We start from the raw sequence: 25515 nt of genomic DNA, 5'->3' as shown, positions 1-25515 counted from the left end.
CAGTGCAGTGCTATGAACTTTGCACCCTTCTTGACGTCAGGACCTTAGACTGCTGGAACATGGGGGAGAATATGATGCAGGTATAGGTCTGGCAGCGCAGTGGAGTAGAGGATCTGGTAAGTAAATCTTCTTCTTTTCTGTGTCCGCTAGACCTAAACGAGCAGTTAACCTTTGCAGGAGTGCTGGAGCAGCTCAACTGCAAGGGAGAATTTTTGAGTTTCCTAGAGTTGGGCTTTAAAGATCAGGTTTTTTTCCTCTCAAGGCACACTCTACTAGATATATTGGTGCTTCTTGGGCTTTTTGACTTTACGCATCTGTTTCCCAGATTTACAAGGCAGCCACCTGGCATTCTTTACTCCAACATCTAGCAGTCTCGTCTAATGGTAGCTCTGGACAGAAGGTCCCTCAGGTGGCTCTTTGAGCTGCATGCATAGTTCTCGATTTTTTTTTTGGGGGGGGGGGGGGGGCTGTTAGCATGTGTTTGCTGTGTTGCCCTCCTCTCAGTTGGACTGCTTTTGGGGATCCGAAAGGTTAAAGACTTCCCTTAGATCTCACCCCTTTTGTATTTATAATCATGCTCTAGATACTGGTTTGATTCAAAACTGGGGTGGGCTGGTAGTGGGAGGATTGTCCTGGGCTAATCTTCAGATTGCCAATGCCCAATTCCACCGTAGGCGTCGGTATAACACAAAGGTTAAAGACTTCCGTGGCCATCAGCGGACTCCAGGAAAAGTGTTTTACAGATTTTTATTCTGCAAGAAAGAGCTCAGGCATGCCTCATTGCATCCTACGATTCACTGCTAACACCTTAGCATAGTATACACAGTATGAGGTTGGTGTGGTGTATAATCCGTATATCTTGACGGTAAATCATTGGTTTACTGTGATAAGTTTGGGTAACTGGTGCTGCAATTTTTTTGTTGCTTTTATGTTTTATACCGATATACACTTAATTTTACACATTAAAAAGTTATATTATAGTGCATATGTAGCCAAAACAGTACCTTTTTTATTTCAGTTTTAGAAAGCGTGGGATGGGTTAAAACTCCTGTTTGTTTTTGCTGTGCCCTGTTAAGGTAATTTCCCTTCACTTGCTTTCCTGAAGTGAGATGAAATATCTACAATGCAAGGAAAGTTCCAATGTCATTGGCACAGGTTTTCCCAATGTAAGATTCTCCCTCATTCCTGTATCAACCCCAAACAGGCCAAGCTGTGGTAAGGACCTATTCAGGATGAAGTTAAATGTTCCCATATTGTAGGATAATGGAATTCTTCTATTTTTCACCCTTATTTGAAGTTAAAGTGTCTGTAAAGTCAAATTGTGACTGTGCTGGTATCAGGTTTATACAGTTATTAACTACAATGTGTGTGTTTTATCTTTAAATGACCAGGCTAAATACCTTTTCTCACACTGCCGCAGTGTGGTCACATGATCCTCCTCCACTCTCCTTCCCCGATCTAAGGAGGAGCAGTGGGGAGGGGTTGAGATCTGCCTCAGCTGGCCAGCAAAGAGAAGTTACGTGATCACACAGCGGCGGTGTGAGAAAAAGGTATTTAGCCTTTTAATTTAAAAAAAGATATACATTATAGTTAACTGTTTAAACCAGAGGAAATAAGAGTATTTTTGCTGCATATTGCAGTGGAAGAGGGGCAGGGAGGTGATCGGCTCTCACACTGACAGGCAGGCATGCAGGGAGGGAGGGGAGAGACTTGGAGTAGAGAGCGCGATGAGGGAGGCACGTAAACTGACCACAGTATCGTGGCTCAACAGCTATGTTTTCCCATGCTTGGCACACACAGGGGAACACGGGAACCAGCAGATCAACAAGGTATATTACAACATAGAAAGGGACAAATGACACACATTGGAACAGGATATTTTTTTTGGGGGGGGGGGTTACAACCACTTTACCTCCCACCTGCCCGTGCTATAGCCGAATGGTGACTACAGCGCGGGCCTTAATTGCCAGGAGGGCGTCCGTGTTTGTCCTTCCAAAATCGCTGCCTGCGTGCCCTGTGATCAGCGGTGCACCCCTTACCATGTGATTTGCTGTCAGCCTATGACAGCTGATCACGTGATTTAAACATAAGATCGGAGAAAAAGGAACAAGCCGATCACCGGCTTCTGTCACAGGGGCTTCGCTCCCGAACAGGGAGAGCCACTGCTGCTGTTCAGTGCCACCTACCAATGCATATAAGTGCTGCCTATTGGTGCCCACCAGTGCCACCTTTCAATGCCCACCTATCAGTGCTGCTTTATATTAGTGCACATCAATGAAGGAGAAAAATTACCTGTTTTCAAAATTTTATAACAACTATAAAACTGTTGGGTTTTTTTCCAAAATTTTCTGTATTTCTGTATTTTTTGTTTTTTCTTTAGCAAAAAATAAAAAAAAAAACAGCAGTGATTAAATACCACCAAAATAAAGCTCTATTTGTGTGAAAGAAAAATGATTAAAATTTCATTTGGGTACAGTGTTGCATGACCGTGCAGTTGTCATTCAAAATGTGACAGCGCTGAAAGCTGAAAATTGGCCTGGGCAGGAAGGGGGGTTTAAGTTCCCAGTAAGCAAGTGGTTAATGCCTATCCTATTTGCTTTTTTATGTATAACATTCTCTTGATTATTAGCTTATAATCATTGTTATAAGATTAAAAGCCAATTGTTCATCTTTTTCTTCTTGACACTTTTATAGAATACCATTCATAACCATATTCGCCTCTTTGAGCCCCTGGTGATTAAAGCGTTGAAGCAGTACACCACTACTACATCTGTGCAACTGCAGAGACAGGTTCTCGATCTTCTAGCTCAACTTGTCCAACTTCGAGTCAACTACTGTCTGCTAGATTCTGATCAGGTAATATCTTTCACTCAACTGGAGACAGTGGTTTTAAAAGCCTTTACTCAACAACTAAACCCCCTTTGATAATTGTATTGTTTTTTAAACATGGCTGAATAAAGAACAATCAGGGATATTTATAAAAACGTAATTGAAAGTACGTTACATTTCTTTTAATCATGCACTCTTTTTTGCTCCTTCAGGTGTTCATTGTTTTGTGCTGAAGCAGTTTGAGTACATTGAAGTAGGTCAGTTCAGGTAAGGTCCTCTTCTGTATGCCTTGAATGCCAGATCAGATTTGGATTTGTGTGCAGATAATATCCCATTTACTTGTTAAGTTTCTTTTGTTAAATTGACAGGGAATCAGAAGCCATCATTCCCAATGTGTTCTTCTTCCTGGTATTGCTGTCCTATGAAAGGTACCACTCTAAGCAGATCATCGGCATTCCTAAAATCATTCAGCTGTGTGACGGCATCATGGCCAGTGGGAGGAAAGCTGTGACCCATGGTATATATACATGATTGAAATCTTTAACTCTTAGGGCTCATTTACACCTTTCCGAACTGTTTTATTATAGGAGTTCTGCAGTCACAGCATATGCTTTCATTTTAGAATGTCAGCATTGTAAAAGTAATAAAAAAAAAAAAAAAAACTTTGGGTGCAGGCGCCGGCATCTTCACAAAGGGAAACCGGCAGTAAAAGCCTTCAAGCTTCACAACTGGTTTCCTATTGCGCATGTGCAAGTTGCGCTGCGCTTTTTGAATGATCCCGTAATATTCTGGAACCTGTGTATGTCCCAGAAGGCAGCGGGGGGAAAGGGGAGAGGCCAGACATGCACATAAATTGCCGATCTTACCCGGGAAGTGGGGAAGCTCCGCTTGTTCGCACCCTCCACTTAAAGGAGAAGTTCCCCTTTCGTAACATGTTACACCCATATTCAGGGTGTAACATGTTACGAACATACCGTCCCGCACACCTCCCCGATCCCCACTATGACAGGCTAGCGGTGTTCTTCTCCCTCCCCTGCTAGCTGTCACAATTAAAGAAAAACTTTGCCGAGTGGGGCTCCGCCCACCTGGCCGCATCACTGATTGACAGGGCTCTGTGCATGGAAAACTACAAGTTCTGGCAGCCTTTGCGGCTGTTGGCTTATAGTTTTCAATGAACTACCACCGTGGTAGTAAATTCATGTTTCCTGTCAGATTGTATCTGCTTGTACAGGTAAGCAGATACACTGGCAGATCTGAAGGAGACCTGCATGGCAATGCTTTACAGGTTCCAAAAATAAAATAATGCACTTTTTTTTTTTACCTGCAAAAAATGTGCATTTATTTATTTATTTATTTTTTTTAAAAGTTAACGTCTCCTTTTAATACTTGGACATACTAACTTTTCAAGACACGGCAGGGAATGGTGAGATTGAACAAACAAAAAACATACCGCTCTATCATAAGATACCCCAAGAAATGCAGCAGTTCAACCGTGAAATATTCACAACAAACAATAAAAAACAAAAAAACTGCGCTATATGATAAATTGTGGAAGGAACAATATATGTAATAAACATACATGTATTAAATAAATGATATCAAATAAGTGATGCAAAAAAAACAAAGTTCATTGGTGTAAGGAAAACAAGAGGAGTCCCCTGGCAGTTCTCCATGAGATTCCAGTGAGAAATGGAAAGCAAGAACACCCTACGCAGTGAACCTCCACCAAACATATGCGCTTACCAGATGGAAAGCACAAATAAGCACATCTCAGGACAACATCCGGATAGGGCTGCTAAACCGTGGAGACAATCCTCTGGATACCACTATAGATGGTGAGCCTGTATGCTGGAACCCGGTGTACTATCTGCGATCTCCCTCCGTGTAGCGTGGCTCCAACCAACAATCCGAGTTAGAAACATAAGGATGGAAGAAGGGCAGCCATAGTGTAAATCCAATAAGGAGATTTATTTAAAAGTAGTAAAACACTTACAAAATAACAGTAGTAAAAGGAGCAATCGCTGGCCGGCAAGCGAGCGCCCGTTCGTGGTGAGTTGCGATGATGTCAGAGTGTCACCCTCCCGACCTACGTTTCATCTATCACTGACGTCATCTTGGGAAGGTCAGTGACAGACGAAACGTACGTTGGGAGGGTGACGCTTTGACGTCATCGCAACTCACCGTGAACGGGCGCTCGAATCACTTATTTGATATCATTGATTTAATATATGTGTGTTTATTACATATATTGTTCCTTCCACAATTTATCATATAGCGCAGTTTTTTTTGTTTTTTAATGTTGAGATTAAGCATGCTTTCTTCAATGTCTGTAGGGAATTGTAAAAGTACTAACTATATAAATGCAGTGTGTTTTATCAAATGTGCTTTTCTTGTTTGTTTGTTTTTTTGTCTTTTTTTTTTTTTTTTTTTAATGCAAATATGTCATTTAGTTTTGTTATATAAGATTTAGTGTCTTTCTATATTTGCCTCTCCCCATACTGCAGCTATTCCAGCGCTGCAGCCCATAGTCCATGACCTCTTTGTATTACGAGGAGCCAATAAAGCTGATGCAGGGAAAGAGCTGGAGACTCAGAAGGAAGTGGTGGTGTCCATGTTGCTCAGACTTATCCAGTACCATCAGGTCCTAGAGATGTTTATCTTGGTACTGCAGCAGTGTCACAAAGAGAATGAAGACAAGTGGAAGAGGCTCTCCCGGCAGATAGCGGACATTATTCTGCCCATGTTGTCAAAGCAGCAGGTCAGTAACTACCGAAGTCTTCTTTATCAGCTATCGAAGTGGTTGGTAGCCTGTTTGCTTCTTCAGGACATCATATGATTTTATTTTCCTTCCATATCCACTCCTTTTCAAAAGCCTACAATTAACAGCGGGACTCCACCAAGGCAACCTAGAACCTTAATTTGACTTTCTTTGCCAAAAACCAGGCGTTCTGGTGTGGAAATCCCACCCGAGGAGTCTCCTAGGGAGATGATAGGAAAATATGTATTTCAGCTTATTACCAAACCAATGAAACTAAAACATGCAGTTTGGGATTTATTTGGGTCTTTAAACTGGTTGTTGAAAAGAGTAATGTTGATGTGCCGCTTGTTATGTCTTTAGATGCACATAGATTCCCACGAAGCTCTGGGTGTGTTGAACACTCTTTTTGAAACCCTTGCTCCTTCTTCCCTGCGTCCTGTAGATATGCTGCTGAGAAGTATGTTCGTCATCCCGTACACTATGGTAAGTGATTGAAGAATGCATGGTTTTAGCGATATTGGTACAGAATAAAAATGCAATTATAGGGGTTTTAAGGTTTTTTGCTCTTTTCAAAGCTAAGTCTTTTTTTTATTTTTAGAAACATTTTAAGGCCACATATTATGTTTTATTTTAATATTTACTGGTTATTTAGTGGTTATTAGAAAATGGTCTTAAATGGAACCTAAAATGATGTGGAATGATTTGCATAACTGTGCACTCTCCTTTAAAGAATAATTGTGCTTCCACCTGTCCCAGTTCGGTAGAGAACTTTACTGAGTAGTCAACTGGGAGATGCACAGCTTCCCCTTCAGAAGACCACTGACCACACGTCTCTTATTTTACACGTCTACCATAATTGCCATTCAGTCTTAGGCCCCATTCACACCTCAGCGTTTTATGGCTCGAAACTCCAAAATGCCGGAGGAGAAAAAAAAAAATCAATTATTCTCTATGGGGTTGGTGCACATCTCTGCTCCGAGTCGCCTGAAGCTCAAAGTTCTGGAGCGTTTTTTTTTTTGTAGCTCAAATTGGGGAGATTGGTGCACTTTTTAAACTTGTTCTTGTTCCATGGACATGCATGGATACGCTTGATTTGAGCGTTTTGCTCAAATGCAATAATTTAAATGAATATTAATAATAATAAAATTAAAAACCCCAATCCTTAATCCTAACCCCTAACCTAACTAAATACGTAAAATAATACGTACATAAACCCTAACTCTTAACCGCTTATCAAAAAAGAAAAATGCATAAATAAAATTGGTAATAAAAGGGAATGAAAGGGCTAAAAAAGCATAGCAACAAATGATGCAGGTGATATTTTTCTGTATTGGCGAATAAAAAAAATACCAAAGCTCAAAAACACCTTAAAAACAATGTACACAGGGGGGCGTGGCCTGACACAGCATGGAGTAGGACGTGTGAACACAGAGCTCCGTCCATTACTCCTTTTCCTTATTAATCCTGGACATTCTAAACTAAAACTCCGGCTGGATTGTACCCTTGGGACACCTAGAAAAGAACCACCTGGTCCCTGTGGAGAAGGAGCGCGCGCCGACCCGACCGGAGCGGCGATTTCTCGCTCGGCGGCGCAATAAATTTAGACCGCGGCTTCGGCCTACCACCGGAGGTCGCGGCCATCTTGGTCCTCCTCATCTGCGGCCCTGCCTGAAGCCTGCTTCAATATACAGGTACTCAACTGCTGGATAACCCCCTGGGAGAGCTAGACAGCACTCATCCCCTTGATCACTGGCCTATTTGGCTATCGGAGGCACAAGGAGACTGACATCTATAACCGGCCTGGTTTGCAGCCTGGGCCTACATGCTGTGAACGGCGGCCATCTTGGCACACCTTCCTCCCCTGCGTGTGCTGCAGACACAGTCAGGGGTCCTGTTGTTCCCCTCTCAACAGCATATACTTGACCCCCTGTGTCTTGCAGGACATAGCTCCGGTCTGCTGGGTTCTCTGAAAGAAGAGGAGTGACACTCCGCACATTGTCGCAGCAAGTTTGGCTCCTGTCCCCATCTCCCCAGATACCCCAACATCCGGACATCATGTCGCCATCGAAATCTCAGAAAGCCGCCACATCTAAGTTGGATCAGTTCCGCCGTCAGGACAGGGAGGACCAGGCGGAAAATGGCGGCGACGCTGCACATGGCGAGGAACGCACAGCGGGAGACACGGAAAAGCTGCTGGAAGCAATAACCCTCTGCAGAACATCACTTGCCTCGCAGATAGAAGAAGTCAAGGTAGACATATCCCTGATCAGACAAGACTTCCACAAACTCCGGGACCGAGTTAAAGAAACTGAAACCCGCATCAGTGACATGGAAGACACCATTCCTCCAATGAGAACGGAGGTGCACCACATGAAGCAGCAAATCCAACAACTATTCTCCAAGCAAGAAGATCTTGAGAACAGAAGCAGGAGGTGTAACCTCCGCCTCATTGGACTGCCAGAGGGGGCTGAGGGTAAGGACCCCACACTTTTCCTGGAGCAATTGCTCATCAAGACTTATGGTAGAGAGGCCTTCTCCCCCATGCTGGCAGTTGAAAGAGCTCACCGTATGCCCGCCAGACCACCACCGCACGGAGCCCCACCACGTACTTTTATAGCCAAAATGCTCAACTACAGAGATAGAGACGCTGCCTTGCGACTTGCAAGGGAGAGGGGTAACATCCCCCTAGGCAACGTAAAAATAGCAGTGTTCCCTGACTTTTCGGCGGAGGTGCAGCGACGCAGACAAAATTTCATGGAAGCCAAGCGCAAGCTTAGAAACCTCAACATGAAATATGCCATGCTGTTTCCGGCGCGTCTCCGTGTGGAACACGATGGCCGTGTTTCCTTTTTTGAAGATCCCACTGAGCTGATGGCCTGGATGGAACGCAGAAACAACTTGGAGAAGGCGGATTAAGGTGACTGTGAGTATGTAATTATACATTAATCTTCCACACGCATACCCTGCAATAGATGCAACAGCAACTTAATATCAAATTCTCACACTGAACATTCACCCCCATTTACTTCACCAGTTGTTATCATTGTGAAGATAACCTAAGGGGTAGAGGGACACAGTGGCTACACAAATATCCACACGTACTCCCCTGTTGTGGGCTTCGATCCAGTTTATATTCTGCGGACCACTGATGATACACAATGCTGGAACTTTCCTGGGATAACTTCTTAAGTAACCGAACTATACTCACTACTTTTTACACCTCAACGGAGCTCTGGGCTGCTACAGTCCTGCAATCCACAAGCAGAGTGCAGCGTACTCTGCCCCCATGCAAGTCTGGAATTGACGGCCTAAGAAGAAACTACCACAACAGCACCAACCCTGATAATGTGCAAACCCCAGATATACACCTGAGTGAAGAGAGGCTAGTCCTCTCTCTGTTTTTTCTTTTATGGAAAGAGAAGTTTAGAGGTGCACAGACACTTATCCTACTTCAAATAATTTACTTTCATTATTTTTTTTCTCAATGTGCCGTCAAGGCCGAGACTGCAAAGAAAGTTTTGTTATGGGTGAATGCTAGCATCAGTTGGGGAAGATGCAAAGCATGGAGGGGGGAGGGGGGAGGGGAAACATACAAGTTGAATTTCAATATATGCGTTTTAATGTTCGGACGTGCAGCACTGGCATACCTTATGTTTCACTGGTGTTCGAGTGCTGTATGCAGTGAGTTACATCACATGACCAGAAAGAATCTAACCCCATTTATTTTTTTCCTATCAAGGAGAGAGGGGTGTGGATTGAGACCACCAAAACATATTCTACTACAACTCCCGTTTCCATATCAAAGCGCTACCCCTCAATATAGTGTCAAGTTCGAGTCCACAGGGAAAGTATTGTCATGCATACACACCAAGACCAATTGGAGAGAATACGTCTCAGGGAGGGGGGAGGAGGGGGGGGGAACTAAAAAGCTGGATTCAACCACACGTGCTTTGGTTCACATATGTATGACAATGCTATATCCTACGTATATCTGGTGTTCATTTGCTACCCATAACAAGTTATATGGCGGATGTATTGGGAACCTGATACTCTCTGTATTGTCTCTCCTAAGAAAAGGGATCTTCAGGCTGGGTACACAGAAGTCCATCCCACTTTATTTATTGCCCTCTTATTATTTCTTCTTTCACTATGCTGCCAGATGCAAAAGCATAAAGAAAACTCTATTACTGATGCAAGCTGACATTGGCTGGGCGAGAGACACTGCAGGGAGGAGGGAGTGGGGAAGGGAGGCTGAAAAACTGAACTTAATTGTGTGCACTTTAACTGATACGTCTGCAACACTAACAAGTCCTGGTTCTATCGGGTGTCCCCTGGACAAATGCAATGTGTTATATCACCTATCCCTTCTGTCTTGCCATTCTACATCGCCCTGCCACAATAGGGCTAAAGGCTACATTAATATACTAATATATAGTCACAAACAACAATGCCCAAACTGTCATTGAAGTTCCTTACATGGAACGTGAGGGGATTACGAGACAAAATTAAACGGGCGGCAGCTCTCGCATTTCTTAAAAAGCAAAGAGCGGATGTGGTGACCCTGGTTGAGACACACATAGAGGGTAGACTTCAGATGACACTCCGTCGCCCATGGGTGGGTTGGGAGTTCCACTCCACTCACACAACACACTCAAGAGGTGTCTCAGTACTTATCGCAAAAACAGTGCACTTTGAACTATGCGAGCTACACACTGACCCACAAGGTAGATATATATTTATATCCTCTAAATTACACGGAGAACCCTTCTTGATCCTGGCTGTCTATGTCCCTCCCCCATTCTCCACTACTATACTACTGGAGGGAATTTCCTTCATAGCAAAAAAAAAAAAACAATGTACACAAACGCTTGAAAAAATACTCAAAAGTGCGACGCTCAGGTGTGAATGCAGCCTCATGGAAGTCACTTCCTTTGGTCTCTAGAGCAGATGGCCTTTCAATAGGAATAAATGTTGATGGTGCCACACATACATAGAAGAGGCAAAGCCCGGCCTGGACCCTTTTGCAATGGGGGACCAGTCAGCTTCCAGCGAGGCAAACCATAAATATCCCTGAGTAGTGGGGACACAGGTAGCTATAAAAGTTGAGAAAGTTAAATGAAAGGGATGTTATTTTAAAGGAGAACTAAACTAAAAGCATGATTATCTTTTAGGCCAGGAACATACCTTTTAATTTTCAGACTTTTGATGAAGGGATGACATGTAGACACATGCTATACTTAATACACAAAAGCTGTAAGATGTAGATAAGTTTATTATCCTACATTGTAGCCTATGTTTCCTTTGAGCAGGCCTCTGTGAGCACTGTCCAGCTTTGGATATCTGGAATACTGGCCATCCTCAGAGTTCTCATCTCACAGTCTACAGAGGATATTGTTCTTTCCCGGATCCAGGAGCTGTCCTTCTGCCCACTTCTCGTCTCATGTCAGAATATTGCTAAATTGCGGGAAGGAGAAAATTACCAACAAAGTACTGAGAACTGTGCTGAGCAGAGCCAGGAAAAGGTCCCACCTGAGGAGACGTTCTCTCGGTATGTAATGTTTTATTTGTCTTCTAATTGAAGGATGCAGCTGAATCATTGAGTGTAAACTCATGTTTAATGCCAGCTTGACCTCTTGACCTCTGTTAGATATGCCCAGGCTATTTTGTGCTATACGGCACTGCATTATTTTAACTGACAATTGCACGGTCATGCAACATTGTACCCAAATAAACTTTATATTTTTTTTTCCCCACAAATGGAGCTTTCTTTTGAAGGTATTTGATCACCACTGCAATTTTTATTTTTTGCGCTATAAACAAAAAAAGAGACCAACAATTTTGAAAATAAAAATATATTTCTCCAAGCGTCTTCCAGGACAGCCCATGAGACCTTGGGCTCCTCCTACCAGGACAGGAAACACGTTACACCCACCAGATGAAAGGGCAGTCCTTGAGGCCCATGTCAGTTATTTGTGTTTCCTCCGGACGGGGGGGTAACATGTTCCTGGAACCTGGTCCCTAGGTCTCATGAGCAGGGGGCTCTATAGGGCTATTTGGGGCATTTCACTCTCCTCTGCCAGTAGCAGCACTCTGCTGGAGAGGTTGGCTGTGCTGCGGTCTCCTGTGTCTCAGTGCCTGGAGAGGGCCAGGACCGGCATAGTGTCAGTTCCTATAAGCGCTTTTCTTTAGAAAGCAGCGGTATCCTCTCCTCACAGGCAGCGTGGCTAGTTGTGTGAGGAGAAGCAGGAAGCTGCGGCGCTCAAGTAGGGGGCAGGGCTTCTGCGCTCCAAGCTGGCCCACAGGAAATACTGAGAGCAGGTTACTTCCGGGGCATATGATGTCATTGCCGGGCGCCGGAGACGCCGGTTCCAGTCTCCTTAAACGGCGCGAACAGGAGACACTGGCCGCTGGTGTCTTCTGGTAAAAGCAGCCAGGCTGTGGAAAGCCAGAAAGGGGCAAGATGGATCAATCTGCAGTTTCTACACAGGCAGTCGATGCGCCCAACACCAGCACCTCACAGGTAAGCCTGAAGTGTTATGTCACTATCTTGCTCTCCCTTTGAGTGTTCCCTCCCCTCTCTGTAGTAGTGGGTTAAGGGGACACATTTCCTCCCTCCTCCACATGGTGGTTCGGAGTGGCAAGGTGGCTGTGAGTCTCATTAGTGGTCACTTATCTTTTTGTCTTACAGACCAAGACCCAAGACAAGACTCAAGCGCAGCCACCTAAAAAGAAATGTGCGGTGTGCGCAGACAAATTGAGCTCCTCGTGGAGCAAAGCCGTTTGTCGCAGCTGTATAGATGGCCTTGTAAGGGATGACCCGGTTGCCTCTTGTCAGAAAATGCTAACCTCTGTTAGGGACGAGCTTGCGTCCACCTTTAGTTCTTTTAGAACACTTATTGACAAGCTCCAGACCCCAGCAGAGGGTCCGTCCACACAGAGAGCTTCAGTCAGCACCCTGCAGCAGGCAGAGAGTGTAGACTGAGGCTGAGAATCAGGGTCAGATATAGAGCCCAGGGATAGAGAATCCACTCGATGTTCAAGATTTAAGTTATCTGTGGAGGATGTGGATGACTTGTTAAAGGCTATCTATACCACCCTTGAATTGAAAGAGGAGGAGGTTCAGTTATCCAAACACGATCTTGTGTAAAAGGGATTGCATAAGAAAAAACCTAGAGTTTTTCCAGTCCATAGTTCATTGGTTAATACTGTTAAACTGGAATGGGATAACCCAGAGAGAAAACCATTCTTCTCTAGTAACCTAAAAAGAAGGTTCCCTTTTGATGAGGACACTGCGCAGCCGTGGAATAAAAAACCGAAGCTGGACGCACCTCTTTCAAAGGTTTCAAAAAAAATTCGGACCTAGCGTTCGATGATATGGGCACGCTTAAGGATCTGATGGACAAGAGGTGGGATATCCTTCTCCACAGAGCCTGGGACTCAGCAGTTGGGAACCTGAAACCAGCTCTAGCCTCCACTTGTGTGGCCAGAAATCTGGAGGTTTGGTTGACTCAGATTCAGTCACACCTGTCGGCGGGTACCTCGAGAGAGAGAGCAGATTTTGAAGTCCTTTCCTCTCCTCTTTCAGGCTGTAGGTTTTTTGGCAGATTCTTCCGCAGAGTCGGTAAGAATGTCGGCCAGGACTTCGGCTTTAGTGAACTCGGCCAGGAGAAGCATCTGGCTTAAAACCTGGTCAGGGGACCCAGCCTCCAAATTACGCATTTGTGGGCTTCCCTTAACAGGCGATCATTTTTTGGCCCAGGACTGCAGGAGGCTCTGGAACGCACGGCTGATAAGAAAAAGGCGTTTCCAGAGAAAAAGAGAATCCCGACAGCCAGAAAATTTTTTCATGGCCAAGGCAGGCAACAGAGTCCTAGAGAAAAGGACAGCAGGCCGATAAAAAACACTGGACTGGGCACAAAGGCAGAGGCATAGGGGGAGTGCTGTTTAACCCTCCTCAACAGCCCGCCAAGCCACAGGGACTTGTGTTCCCCAGTGGGAGGAAGATTGAGGGCCTTCATCCCACAGTGGGCAGCAGTTACTTCGAGCCCCTTCATTCTGGACCTAGTGACCAACGGGTACAGGCTGGAGTTTGTTCACCAACCATCAGAACGATTGTTGGTCACCTTTCCTCCACAAGATCGAGAGAAAGCGAGGGCTCTGAGTCTCCAGATCGGAGACTTATTGGATCAAGAAGTCCTGATTCCTGTTCCACAGTTAGAGCAGGGCAAGGGATTTTATTCCCATGTATTTGTGGTCAAAAAGCCGTCGGGAAAGTTTCGACTTATCCTGAATCTCCGGACCTTAAACAAGTCCATCCGATACAAGCATTTCCGTATGGAGACGGTTTTTACAATCAAAAACCTACTATACCCAGACTGCTTTATGGCCACGTTGGACTTAAGGGATGCCTACCTTCATATCCCTATCCATCCAGCCTTCCAAAAGTTTTTGAGATTGGCAGTGAAGACAAGTATGGGGACCCTACATTTTCAATTTCAAGCCCTCCCTTTCGGTCTTTCCTCAGCCCCACGCATCTTAACGAAGGTGTTGGGGGAAGCGCTGGCTCCACTAAGGTTAAAGGCGATCCCTTACTTGGACGACCTCCTGATAGTGGCAAAATCATACCAGAGGCTGTTGGAGGATCTCCAGGCTGTACAGGACTTCTTACAGTCCCTAGGCTGGCTGATAAACAAAGAAAAATCGTCCTTGATCCCGGCCCAGAAAGTAACTTATCTGGGTTACGATTTTTGCTCAGTGAACCAAAGAGTTTTTCTTCCTTGGGGAAAGATTACCAAAGTGTTTCAGACTATGTCAGCATTGCAGACCAACCAGTCGGTCTCTCTGAGACAGGTGTGAAGGGCAGTGGGTCTTATGACCTCATGTTTTCCCGCGGTACCATGGGTGAGACTCCGTCAGTGTCCGTTACAAATGTTTCTATTAAGAAACTGGGATGGGGACGTAAGGTCCCTGGAGTCAAGGATCCGGCTTCCCGCCAGGATAAAAAGAAGCCTGTGGTGGTGGAGAGCTGGCCAGCACCTAGCAGGAGGTCTCCCATGGTCCTTTCCCATATCCCGAAGAATTACCACGGATGCGAGTTCCTGGGGATGGGGGGCCCACCTCAGCAATTCAGTAGCACAGGGAGAGTGGTCCTCGAGGGAGGCAAGGGCCTCATCCAATCAAAGGGAGCTGCTAGCAGTCCAGAGAGCCCTGCAGTCTTTTCAGATGGAGATCAAAGGTCACAACCTCCAAATTCTGTCAGACAATATCGCGACAGTCGCGTATATCAACAAGCAGGGAGGCACGAGAAGCCGGATGCTTCAGTCCATTGCCCAGGAGATCGTTTCATGGGCAGAGGGGAATCTAGCTTCAATTTCGGCTGTACACCTGAAGGGGACAAACAATTGCCTGGCAGATTATCTCAGCCGTCACAGGATAGACCGAGACAACTGGTCCCTTCATCCCGAAGTATTTGCAGACCTCAACAGGAGATGGGGTTATCCCGTAGCGAATTTGTTCACAAACCGAAACAACCGCAAGACGGAGATATTCTTTTCCATGAACCCGGCAGACCAAGCCTTGGGGATCGATGCTCTGGCAAACCCATGGCCTCCAGGCCTATGCTATGCCTTCCCGCCAATCAGACTGATTCCAGAAGTCCTCCGGAAGTTTTTGCTAGAGGAGACAAATCTCATTCTAATTGCCCCATTTTGGCCAAAGAGGCCATGGTTTTCCCTGCTACAATCTCTGGTTCCGTGGAGTCTTCCGAAAAGAGAAGACTTATTATTGCAGGGTCCAGTATCACACCCGCAGGTGGTTTCCTTAAACTTGACGGCCTGGTATCTGAAGAAAAGATACTGAGCGCCCAGGGGTTCTCTGACAAGGTAGTCAAGACTCTTGTTAATTGCAGGAAGCCGGTTACTAGTGCCATATGTTCCAAAATTTGGAAAAGGTTTAACTCATGGTTATCTGAAAATGAAAGATTAACCCATGATATTCCGTCTATTTTGGAATTTTTCGAAGAGGGTGTCGACAAAGGTCTTTCAGTTAGTACCTTAAAGGTACAGGCGGCAGCTATTAGTGTGTTTCTCCAGCTTTCTCTCCTGGAAAATCCCACTATAGCCAGATTTTTCAAATCTATCTCTAGGGTCAGACCAGTAGTGGTGAGAAGTTGTCCAACTTGGGATCTGTCCCTAGTACTTCAAACTCTGGTAGAATTTCCGTTTAAGCCTCTGGGAAGTATTTCAGTTAAGTTACTTACATTAAAGACTGTGTTCCTTATAGCTGTTACCTCAGCTCATAGGGTAATTGAGTTGCAGGCCCTATCAGTAAGGGAGCCTTTCCTCACGATTTTTGAGGATAGAGTTGTTTTACGAACCGATCCAGGTTTTTTGCCCAAGGTGGCAAGTACATTCCACCGATCTCAGGACATTGTACTGCCAACCTTTTGTAGTTCGCCACAGGGCGACCTAGAAAGAAAATTTAGTTTTCTAGATGTAAGAAGGATTCTCTTAGTCTATCTTGAGGTCACCAAGACCTTTAGGAAAACTGATGCCTTGTTTGTCCTCTTTTCTGGAGTTCACAAGGGGAATAGTGCATCTAAAGCCACATTGGCTAGATGGATAAAGCAAGCCATCTCTGAAGCTTACAGAATTCGGGAGGTTCCTACACCTTTTGTTACTGCGCACTCAACTAGAGCCTTGTCTACGTCTTGGGCTGAGAGGGCTGGTGCCTCACCGGAACAAATTTGCAGGGCTGCCACATGGTCCAGTTACTCGACCTTCATTAAACATTATCGCCTGGATCTCCTATCAGCTCAGGAGCAGGCGTTTGGTCGTAAGGTCCTTCAGGCAGTTGTCCCTCCCTAGACTGGTAAGTTCTGGCTCATCGTCTCATGGGCTGTCCTGGAAGACGCTTGGAGAAAAGCTGAGTTAGACTTACCGGTAACTCCTTTTCTGAGAGTCTTCCAGGATAGCCGGATTCCCACCCGGTTCTGTCTGAAGTTATGTGTATTATGCATATGTTTTGCAGGGTCCTACAGTTCTTGAGAAGACTGACATGGGCCTGGAGGACCACCCTTTTATCTGGTGGGTGTAACGGGTTTCCTGTCCTGGTAGGAGGAGCCCAAGGTCTCATGGGCTGTCCTGGAAGACACTCAGAAAAGGATCTACCGGTAAGTCTAATGCCGCGTACACACGGTCGGACTTTCTGGCATACTTGGTCCGGCACACTTTCTGACGGACTTTGTCTGCCAGGTGCGCCGGACTTTAAAACGGACGGACTCGCCCACACACAACCGGACTTTCCGGCGGGCTAAGTCCGCCCGTCTTTCCGACGGACTTTCGCCGGACTTTCAGAATGAACGGACTTGCCCACACACGGACAAGTCCGTTCATTTTGAACGTGACTCAGGTGCGACGGGACTAGAAAAGGAAGTCAATCTCGCCGCTTTTATCGGCGAGATTGACACCTTGCGAGCCCCGTCGCGGGGCATACCAGGCCCTTAGGTCTGGTATGGATTATAAAGGGAAACCCCTACGCCGAAAAACCGGCGTGGGGTCCCCCCTAAAATCCATACCAGACCCCGATCCGAGCACACAGCCCGGCCGGTCAGGAAAGGGGGTGGGGACGAGCGAGCGCCCCCCCCTCCAGAACCGTACCAGGCCGCATGCCCTCAACATGGGGGGTGGGTGCTTTGGGGGAGGGGGGCGCCCTGTGGGCCCCCCCCACCCCAAAGCACCTTGTCCCCATGTTGATGAGGACAAGGGCCTCTTCCCGACAACCCTGGCCGTTGGTTGTCGGGGTCTGCGGGCGGGGGGCTTATCGGAATCCTGGAGCCCCCTATGAGGGCCCTCAGATCCCGGCCCCAACACCCTATGTGAATGAGTATGGGGTACATGGTACCCCTACCCATTCACCTAGGGAAAAAAGTGTCAAGAAAAAAAAAAACACAGTACTCAGGTTTTTAAAATAATTTATTAAACAGCTCCGGGGGGGGGGGGATCTTCCTCCGGCTTCGGGGGTCCCTCCGGTTCCTCTTCTCCCGGCTGGTTCTTCTCCGCTCTCTCTGGCCTCTTCTCCCGGTGTTCCAGTTCTTTGACCGTCTCCTCTGCTGTCTTCAGGTAGCTCTCTTGCCAGCGGAGGTCTGGACTTCTGGGCTTCTTGTCTTCTCTTCTCCAGATGTTGACACGACGCTCTCTCCGGCTGGACTGCTCTCTGAGGGCTCCGTTGTGACTTATATAGGCGGAGACCCCGCCCCCTTACGATGTCACTGTCCCTGGGCATGCTGGGACTGTGACGTTTTAGGGGGCGTGGTCACTGGGTGATGTTGACCACGCCCCCTAAAACGTCACAGTCCCAGCATGCCCAGGGACTGTGACATCGTAAGGGGGCGGGGTCTCCGCCTATATAAGTCACAACGGAGCCCTCAGAGAGCAGTCCAGCCGGAGAGAGCGTTGTGTCAACATCTGGAGAAGAGAAGACAAGAAGCCCGGAAAGAGCGGAGAAGAACCAACCAGACGCCGGGAGAAGATGAACCGGAGGGACCCCCGAAGCCGGAGGAAGATCACCCCCCCCCCATACCCCATACTCATTCACATAGGGTGGGGGGGCCGGGATCTGGGGGCCCTCTTACAGGGGGCTCTCTGATTTCGATAAGCCCCCCCGCCCGCAGACCCCGACAACCAACGGTCAGGGTTGTCGGGAAGAGGCCCTTGTCCTCATCAACATGGGGGACAAGGTGCTTTGGGGTGGGGGGGCCACAGGGTGCCCCCCTCCCCCAAAGCACCCACCCCCCATGTTGAGGGCATGTGGCCTGGTACGGTTCAGGAGGGGGGGGGGGCGCTCGCTCGTCCCCACCCCCTTTCCTGACCGGCCGGGCTGCGTGCTCGGATAGGGGTCTGGTATGGATTTTAGGGGGGACCCCACGCCGTTTTTTCGGCGTAGGGGTTTCCCTTTATAATCCATACCAGACCTAAGGGCCTGGTATGCACCGCGCTCGCCGCAATAGGAAAATTTGTTTTTCCTATTGCAGCGAGCGCGAAATGCAATACCCTGCCCTTGCGTTGTATCTGGTCCATTGGACCAGCATACACACGAGCGGGCTTTCCGTCGGACCAGCACACAGACGAGCGGACTTTCCGCCCGAAACTGAGTCCGACGGAAAGATTTAAAACTTGTTTCAAATATAGGTCCGGCGGGCTTTTGGGAAAAAGTCCGCCGGAGCCTACACACGGGCGGATTGTCCGGCAGACTCTGGTCCGTGAGGGGGGAAGAATAGCGATCTGATTCTTTAACGATTAACCGTGCAGCTCTACATTCTGTTATAAAACAGATCAAATAAAAAAAATTTAAATTAAATCTAATTTCTTCATAAATTTAGGCCAATATGTATTCCGCTACATATATTTGGTAAAAAAAAAAAAATCCCAATAAGGGTATACTGATTGGTTTGCGCAAAAGTTATAGAATCTACAATCCTATGGTGTGTGTGTGTATATATATATATATATATATATATATATATATATATATATATATATATATATATATATATATATATATGTGTGTGTGTATGTATGTATGTATATATATATATATATATATATATATATATATATATATATATGTGTGTGTGTGTATGTATATATATATATATATATATATATATATATATATATATATATATATAATTTTTATTTATTTTTAATACTAGTAACGGCGGCGATCAGCTTCTTATAGCGGGACTGCGATAATGCAGCGGACTATCAGACACTGACACTTTGTGGGAACCAGTGACACTAATACAGTGATCAGTGCTAAAAATATGCACCGTCACTATACTAATGACACTGGCCGGGAAGGGGGTTAAACATCTAGGGTGATCAAACGGTTAAATGTGTGCCTAACCAGTGTTTTTGTGTAGTGCTTTTACTAAAGGATGTGATGGATTTTCTTTGCCTGCTTTGCAGGCAAAGAAAATCCACCACATCCCCACTATTGGGCAAAGCTCTGTCCTGTGTGTCTTCCTGACAATCGGCGTGTGTCGGCGGACGTCCATTGGCCTCCACCCACTGAACAGCTTCTGCTGTGACTAATCACAGCAGGGGCGGCACATGCCCCTAGGTGGAAGTGCAGAATCACGTGTGTGTGTGTGTGTGTGTATGTATGTATGTATATATACATGATCCTGCCCAAAATGGCTGCCCTGTAGCAGTTAAATGGTTAAGCCAGACCATTCCACCATTTGTTAACATCTATAGTGCATCCGGAAAGTATTCACAGCGCTTCACTTTTTCCACATTTTATGTTACTGCCTTTTTCCAAAATGGATTAAATTAATTATTTTCTTCAAAATTCTACAAGCAATACCCCGTAATGACAACCTGAAAAATGCTTGTTTGAAAGTTTTTCAAATGTATTAAAAATAAAAGGAAAAAATCACATGTACATAAGTATTCACAGCTTTTGCTCAAGGCTTTGTTGAAGCACTTTTGGCACCAATTACAGCCTCAAGTCTTTTTGAGTATGATGCTACAAGCTTGGCACGCCTATTTTTTTGAGCTTTCTCCCATTCTTCTTTGCAGGACCTCTCAAGCTCCATCAGGTTGGATGGGGAGAGTCGGTGCACAGCCATTTTGAGATCTCTCCAGAGAGGTTCAGTCGGGTTCAGGTTTGGGCTTTGGCTAGGCCAATTCGAATGCTGCATTCATCTTTCCCTTGATCCTGACTAGCCTCCCCGTTCCTGCCGCTGAAAAACATCCCCAGAGCATGACGCTGCCACCACCATGCTGGTTTCCTCCAGACATGATGCTTGCCATTGAGGCCAAAGAGTTCAATTTTTGTTTCATCAAACCAGAGAATTTTGTTTCTCATGGTCTGAGAGTCCTTCAGGTGCCTTTTGGCAAGCTTCAGGCGAGCTGTCATGTGCCTTTTACTGAGGAGTGGCTTCTGTCTGGCCACTCTCCCATACAGGCCTGATTGGTGGAGTGCTGCAGAGATGGTTGTTCTTCTGGAAGGTTCTCCTCTCTACAGAAAAACGCTGGAGCTCTGTCAGAGAGACCATCAAGTTTTTGGTCACCTCCCTGACTAAGGCCCCTCTTCTGCGATGGCTCAGTTTGGCTGGGCAGTCCGCTCTAGGAGGAGTCCTGGTGGTTCCAAACTTCTTCCATTTACGCATGATGGAGGCCACTGTGCTCATTGGGACCTTGAATGCTGTCGAAATTTTTCTGTATCCTTCCCCAGATCTATGCCTCGATACAATCCTGTCTCGGAGGTCTACAGACAATTTATTGGACTTCATGGCTTGGTTTGTCCTCTGACATGCACTGTTAAAGTGGAGGGCCACCCTGGAAAAAAAAATGCCACCAAAATTCCTAAAAAAATGTAAAAAAAAAACATTTGGAAAAAAAAAATGTTATACTTACCTAAACCCTTGTTGCTAGGCAGTCTTCCTAATCTGCCTCTTCCTATTCCGCGGCGCGTTCTTCTCCTCGGTGAGCGGCCCCGTTGTCTTCTGGGAACTGTGTGTGTTCCCAGAACACCACGGAGCCAATCACAGATCGCTGCGCCGCTTGCAGTAGGAAACTGGCAGTGAAGCCGTAAGGCGCCACTGCCTTTTTCCCTTACCTAGGATGGCGGTTCCGGGACCCGAGGGACGGTTCGGCCTCGGGCGGCCGACATCCCAGGCACCCAGGACTGGTAAGTCTACTTATTTAAAGTCAGCAGCTACCATGTTTGTAGCTGCTGACTTTAAATTTTTTTTTTAGCTGGCCGGAATCCCGCTTTAACTGTGACACCTTTATATGGACAGGTGTGTGCCTTTCCAAATCATGTCCAATCAACTGAATTTACCACAGGTGGACTCCAATCAAGTTGTAGAAACATCTCAAGGATGATCAGTGGAAACAGGATGCCCCTGAGCTCAATTTTGAGTGTCATCAAAGGCAAAGGCTGTGAATACTTATGTACATGTGATTATTTTATTTATTTATTTTTATTATTATTTTTATTAAATTTGCAAAGATTTCAATCAAACTTCTTTACATTGTCATTATGGGGTATTGTTTGTAGAACTTTGAGGAAAATAATGAATTTAATCATTTTAATCATTTTGGAATAAGGCTGTAACATAAAATGTGGAAAGTGAAGCGCCGTGAATACTTTCCAGATGCACTGTATTATTCCTAGTATATGTCAATCTGTTGCTGCCTGGAACTATTTAAAGTGGAACTTAACCCTCGACTTAACGGTTTATCAAATCAGTGACATTCAAGGCATGCCGTAAATGATAACTATCCTAGTTGCTTGTGCTCTCAGGAGAACTGTGAAGCCTTCAGATGGCTGTAGTCCTAACTGAACATGTGCAGCACCATGGCAACTGCAGAACTTAATAAGAGGGTTAAGTTCCACTTTAAACTCTGCTGTGACATTTTATTGGAGTGATGCTGTTGGTTGTCTGTTGCAGAGTATCTCAATAGGATACTATTTAATGTTTGCCATTTTGTAGCCACGTGGCAGAGCTTCCCAAATTGTAATGGCCTAAGGACTCCTCTTTGTCTTTGTAGCAAATAGGAATAAAATGAACACGTTAAGTTTGTCTTTTCTATGTGGTCTGAGGGTCCATGCACACTGGGCAGCAGAAAAAATGCCATAACAGTCTGCAGAAAATGGCAGCTTAACCACATCCTGCCCAGCCTACAGCAAAATGAAGGCTGGGCGGTGGTTTAGTTATCCTGACTGGGTGTCATATGATGTCCAGCAGGATAAGCGGAGGGTGCGCAGCATGCTGATCGGTAGTGCGGTGTGTTGCTCTGACACACCGCATCTCCGATCTCGGTAAAGAGCCTATGACGTAGGCTCTTTACCATGTGATCAGATGGGTCCAATCACAGCTGATCACATAGTAACCAGGGAGTTCCGGTTATCGGCTTTTCCTCTATTTGCGCTGACAAGGTGCAAGTTGAGGAGAGCCGATAAGAGACTCTCCTGACGGGTCTGCGCTAATAATCAGCGCATTGATCATCAGTGCAGACCCATCAAGAGTGCCCCCCAGGGATGCCTGTCAGTGCCATCTATCAGTGCTGCATGTTAGTGCCTCATCAGTGCCCATCATTGAAGGAGAAAAATTACTTATTTACAAAATTTTATAACAGAAACTAAGAAACTTTAAAAAAAAAAAAAAAAAAAAATGTTCGACCTTTTTTTTATTACATAAATCCACGGTGATTAAATACCACCAAAAAAAAGCTCTATTTGTGGGTGAAAAAAAATAATTGTTTTATATGGGTACAGTGTAGCATGACCACGCAATTGTCATTCAAACTGTGACAGCGCTGAAAGCCGAAAATTGGCCTGGGCAGGAAGTAGGTGCAAATGCCCGTGATAGAAGTGGTTAAAGGCTTCTATGGAACATATTGTCTACGTGTTTAGAAGCATTTTTGTTCTTAGAAGCATTTTTATTCTTATAAGCATTTTCCCCAAAAACACTCTTCAAGATGATTTCAAATCTTTTGTGTGCATTATTGTTTCACATTCAGCTTTTAGAATAATATGCTCTATTTCATGGTGCTTGCTGTTATTTACCTATTTAATTTTATTCACTAAGCAACAAACACATTTGTATAAACGAGACCATAATTTGACTTAACTGACTGACATTTTAAAGTGGCATGTGCCTGCTGATCCTGTGTGTGATGCCATCTGTCTTAAGTAGTGAGCATATTGCTTTCACATCTGCTTTCTGCAGAGACCGATTAGTGCTGTTACAGAACACTGTTCTCATGTTGTGACGCTATGCTTGGCATTCAATTCTTGATTTGAAGCACAAATCAAACTACATTTATTTTCCGTCTCATGAAAATGTATTTTTGGTTCACAAAATTATGCTTGCTGTTTTTTTTTTTTTTTTTTTTTTTTAATTTTAAATATCTGGTAGTGGTTTAAGCAATTAACATAATAAAAATAAACATTCCCCAGTAATCTATTTTTGTAAAATATTACCCAAGCACTTGCAGTTTACAACTTTTCACGCTACTGGCACCTGCTCTCTCACTGGTGCGTCCCTGAACTTCCGGTGTTCACGGGAATGAGTTAATAGTGGACAGTGCATTCTGGTGCCAGTCTGTTAGCCTGGAGAAGGGAGGGGGGAGGAGGAGCAGGGGAGTGCTTTGCCATATTAGGCAATGAGGTTGTGTGTTTTTTTTTTTTTTTTTTGTTTTTTTTTTTTATTGGTGCACACAGTACAGGGAAACACAAGTCTAGTTCCTGCATTCAAGGGTGGCTACATAAGATGCTGCAGGAGAAAGGAGCCACACTGAAAGAGGAAACCTTGGACAGCAGTCATGGCATCAGCGTAAAGTGGGCATAAACTCCAATGGTTGATATTTACCTACAGTTAAGCCTATAATAAGGCTTGTCTATAGGTACAGTAAATATCTCCTAAACATGCACTGTTTAGGAGATATATACTTGTGAATGGGCCAGTTACATCACTGGCACATGAGCTCTGATGGAACAGCATACCAGAGTCCTTCCTTCAGAGCCTTGTGCTGTGAATAGCGGCTCCCGCACGTGTGCACGGGAGCGTTGTCATCATGGTGCGGCCAATCAGACAGCCAGAGAACGCGAACACGCAAGGAAGACGGGGTGAAGATGGAAGCGGTGACAGCGCGTCGCTGGAGTGCTTTGTTTCAAGGTAAGTTTCACATAATGTGCTAGTATGCAATGCATACTAGTACATTATAACTTTTACCTTGCAGGTTTAAAAAAAAAAAAAAAAAAAAAAGCATGGCGTTTTACTACTGCTTTAAACTGGAACATAGGCAAGGACTAAAAGATGAAGACGCTGCATACTCAGTAGTTGATTAAATTGGCAGCTAAAAGTGTAGTAGAAAGAAACAAAAAAGATTAGATTTGAAAATGGAATAGTATGAATGTATAGGATCCCAGTACAAAAGATTATAAAGGGGAATTGAAAGGGTGGGGTGGTAGGGTTAGTATTGAGGGACAGGGAGCACCCACCTCCATTAACAAAAAAAGGAATAATCCATCTACACTGTTTCTCAGATACTGACATATGAGTTGAGTGTGTGATCTGTGACCTACTCATTTCATTGTCTATTCTTTTGGGATAGACTTGAAGGCATTTGAAAATTTGTAGATGACCACCCAAGAATTTGTTTGTTGAAAATGAATGTAATTACCCTGGCTTATGAATCAGTTCTGGTATAGAGGGTGGAGAAGAGCATTTCCAGTTTATATGATCCATAGAATTAGACCCCTTTCACACTGAGGCGCTTTTCAGGTGCTTTCACGCAAAAAAAAAAAGCGCCTGAAAAGCTCACGTAAACCTTGCATTAAAATCAATGAATGCTTTCACACTGGAGCAGTATGATGGCAGGGCGTTGAAAAACATGTCCCTCTCCATTGAAATGATGGAAAGCTCCATTTAAAAATCAAACACCATTAAAAATCTTCCAAAAAATGCAATTGGATTTAGACTTTGTTTTAGGACTTGATTCACACAAAGGTAAACCTGAAGTTGAGGTTACATATTTTTGTCAAACATATAATTACTGTCTTTTGATTTTATTGCATTTTAGGCCAGGGGATTTTTAAAGGATGCTGGTAAGATACCAACCAGCCAATTATTTACAGCTAGTCAGCAATAGTTGTAACATCTGTTTTTATTTCTTTTTTTCTTCTAAGGTTTCTGTTACAGCTTGTAGGAATTCTTCTCGAGGACATAGTACACAAGGAGTTAAAGGTGGACTTGACTGAACAGCAGCATACGTTTTACTGCCAGCAGCTAGGAACCCTGCTCATGTGCCTTGTCCACATCTTCAAATCAGGTAACACAGATCATTGTGTAACTGTAATTTCACCTATCATAATGAAAACAAAAATGGCACCTGCTGAATAGATGATTTAGA

General features: G+C 45.0%; 1 protein-coding gene across 1 annotated transcript in view; it reads left to right on the top strand.

Annotated features, from left to right (window-relative positions):
- Positions 1-25515, top strand: part of HTT (huntingtin) — a 283920-nt gene that overhangs the window by 155947 nt on the left and 102458 nt on the right. Inside the window, 8 exon segments of the mRNA XM_073610874.1 lie at positions 2695-2856; positions 3042-3048; positions 3051-3096; positions 3198-3346; positions 5334-5587; positions 5948-6070; positions 10897-11135; positions 25292-25434. Coding sequence (XP_073466975.1) covers positions 2695-2856; positions 3042-3048; positions 3051-3096; positions 3198-3346; positions 5334-5587; positions 5948-6070; positions 10897-11135; positions 25292-25434 — 1123 coding nt within the window.

This window comes from Aquarana catesbeiana, linkage group LG01 (assembly GCF_042186555.1).
Source record: "Aquarana catesbeiana isolate 2022-GZ linkage group LG01, ASM4218655v1, whole genome shotgun sequence".
In the NCBI taxonomy this organism is placed as follows: Eukaryota; Metazoa; Chordata; class Amphibia; order Anura; family Ranidae; genus Aquarana; species Aquarana catesbeiana.
Note: the sequence above shows the minus strand (reverse complement) of the source record. Positions and strands in the feature narration are given on the sequence as shown.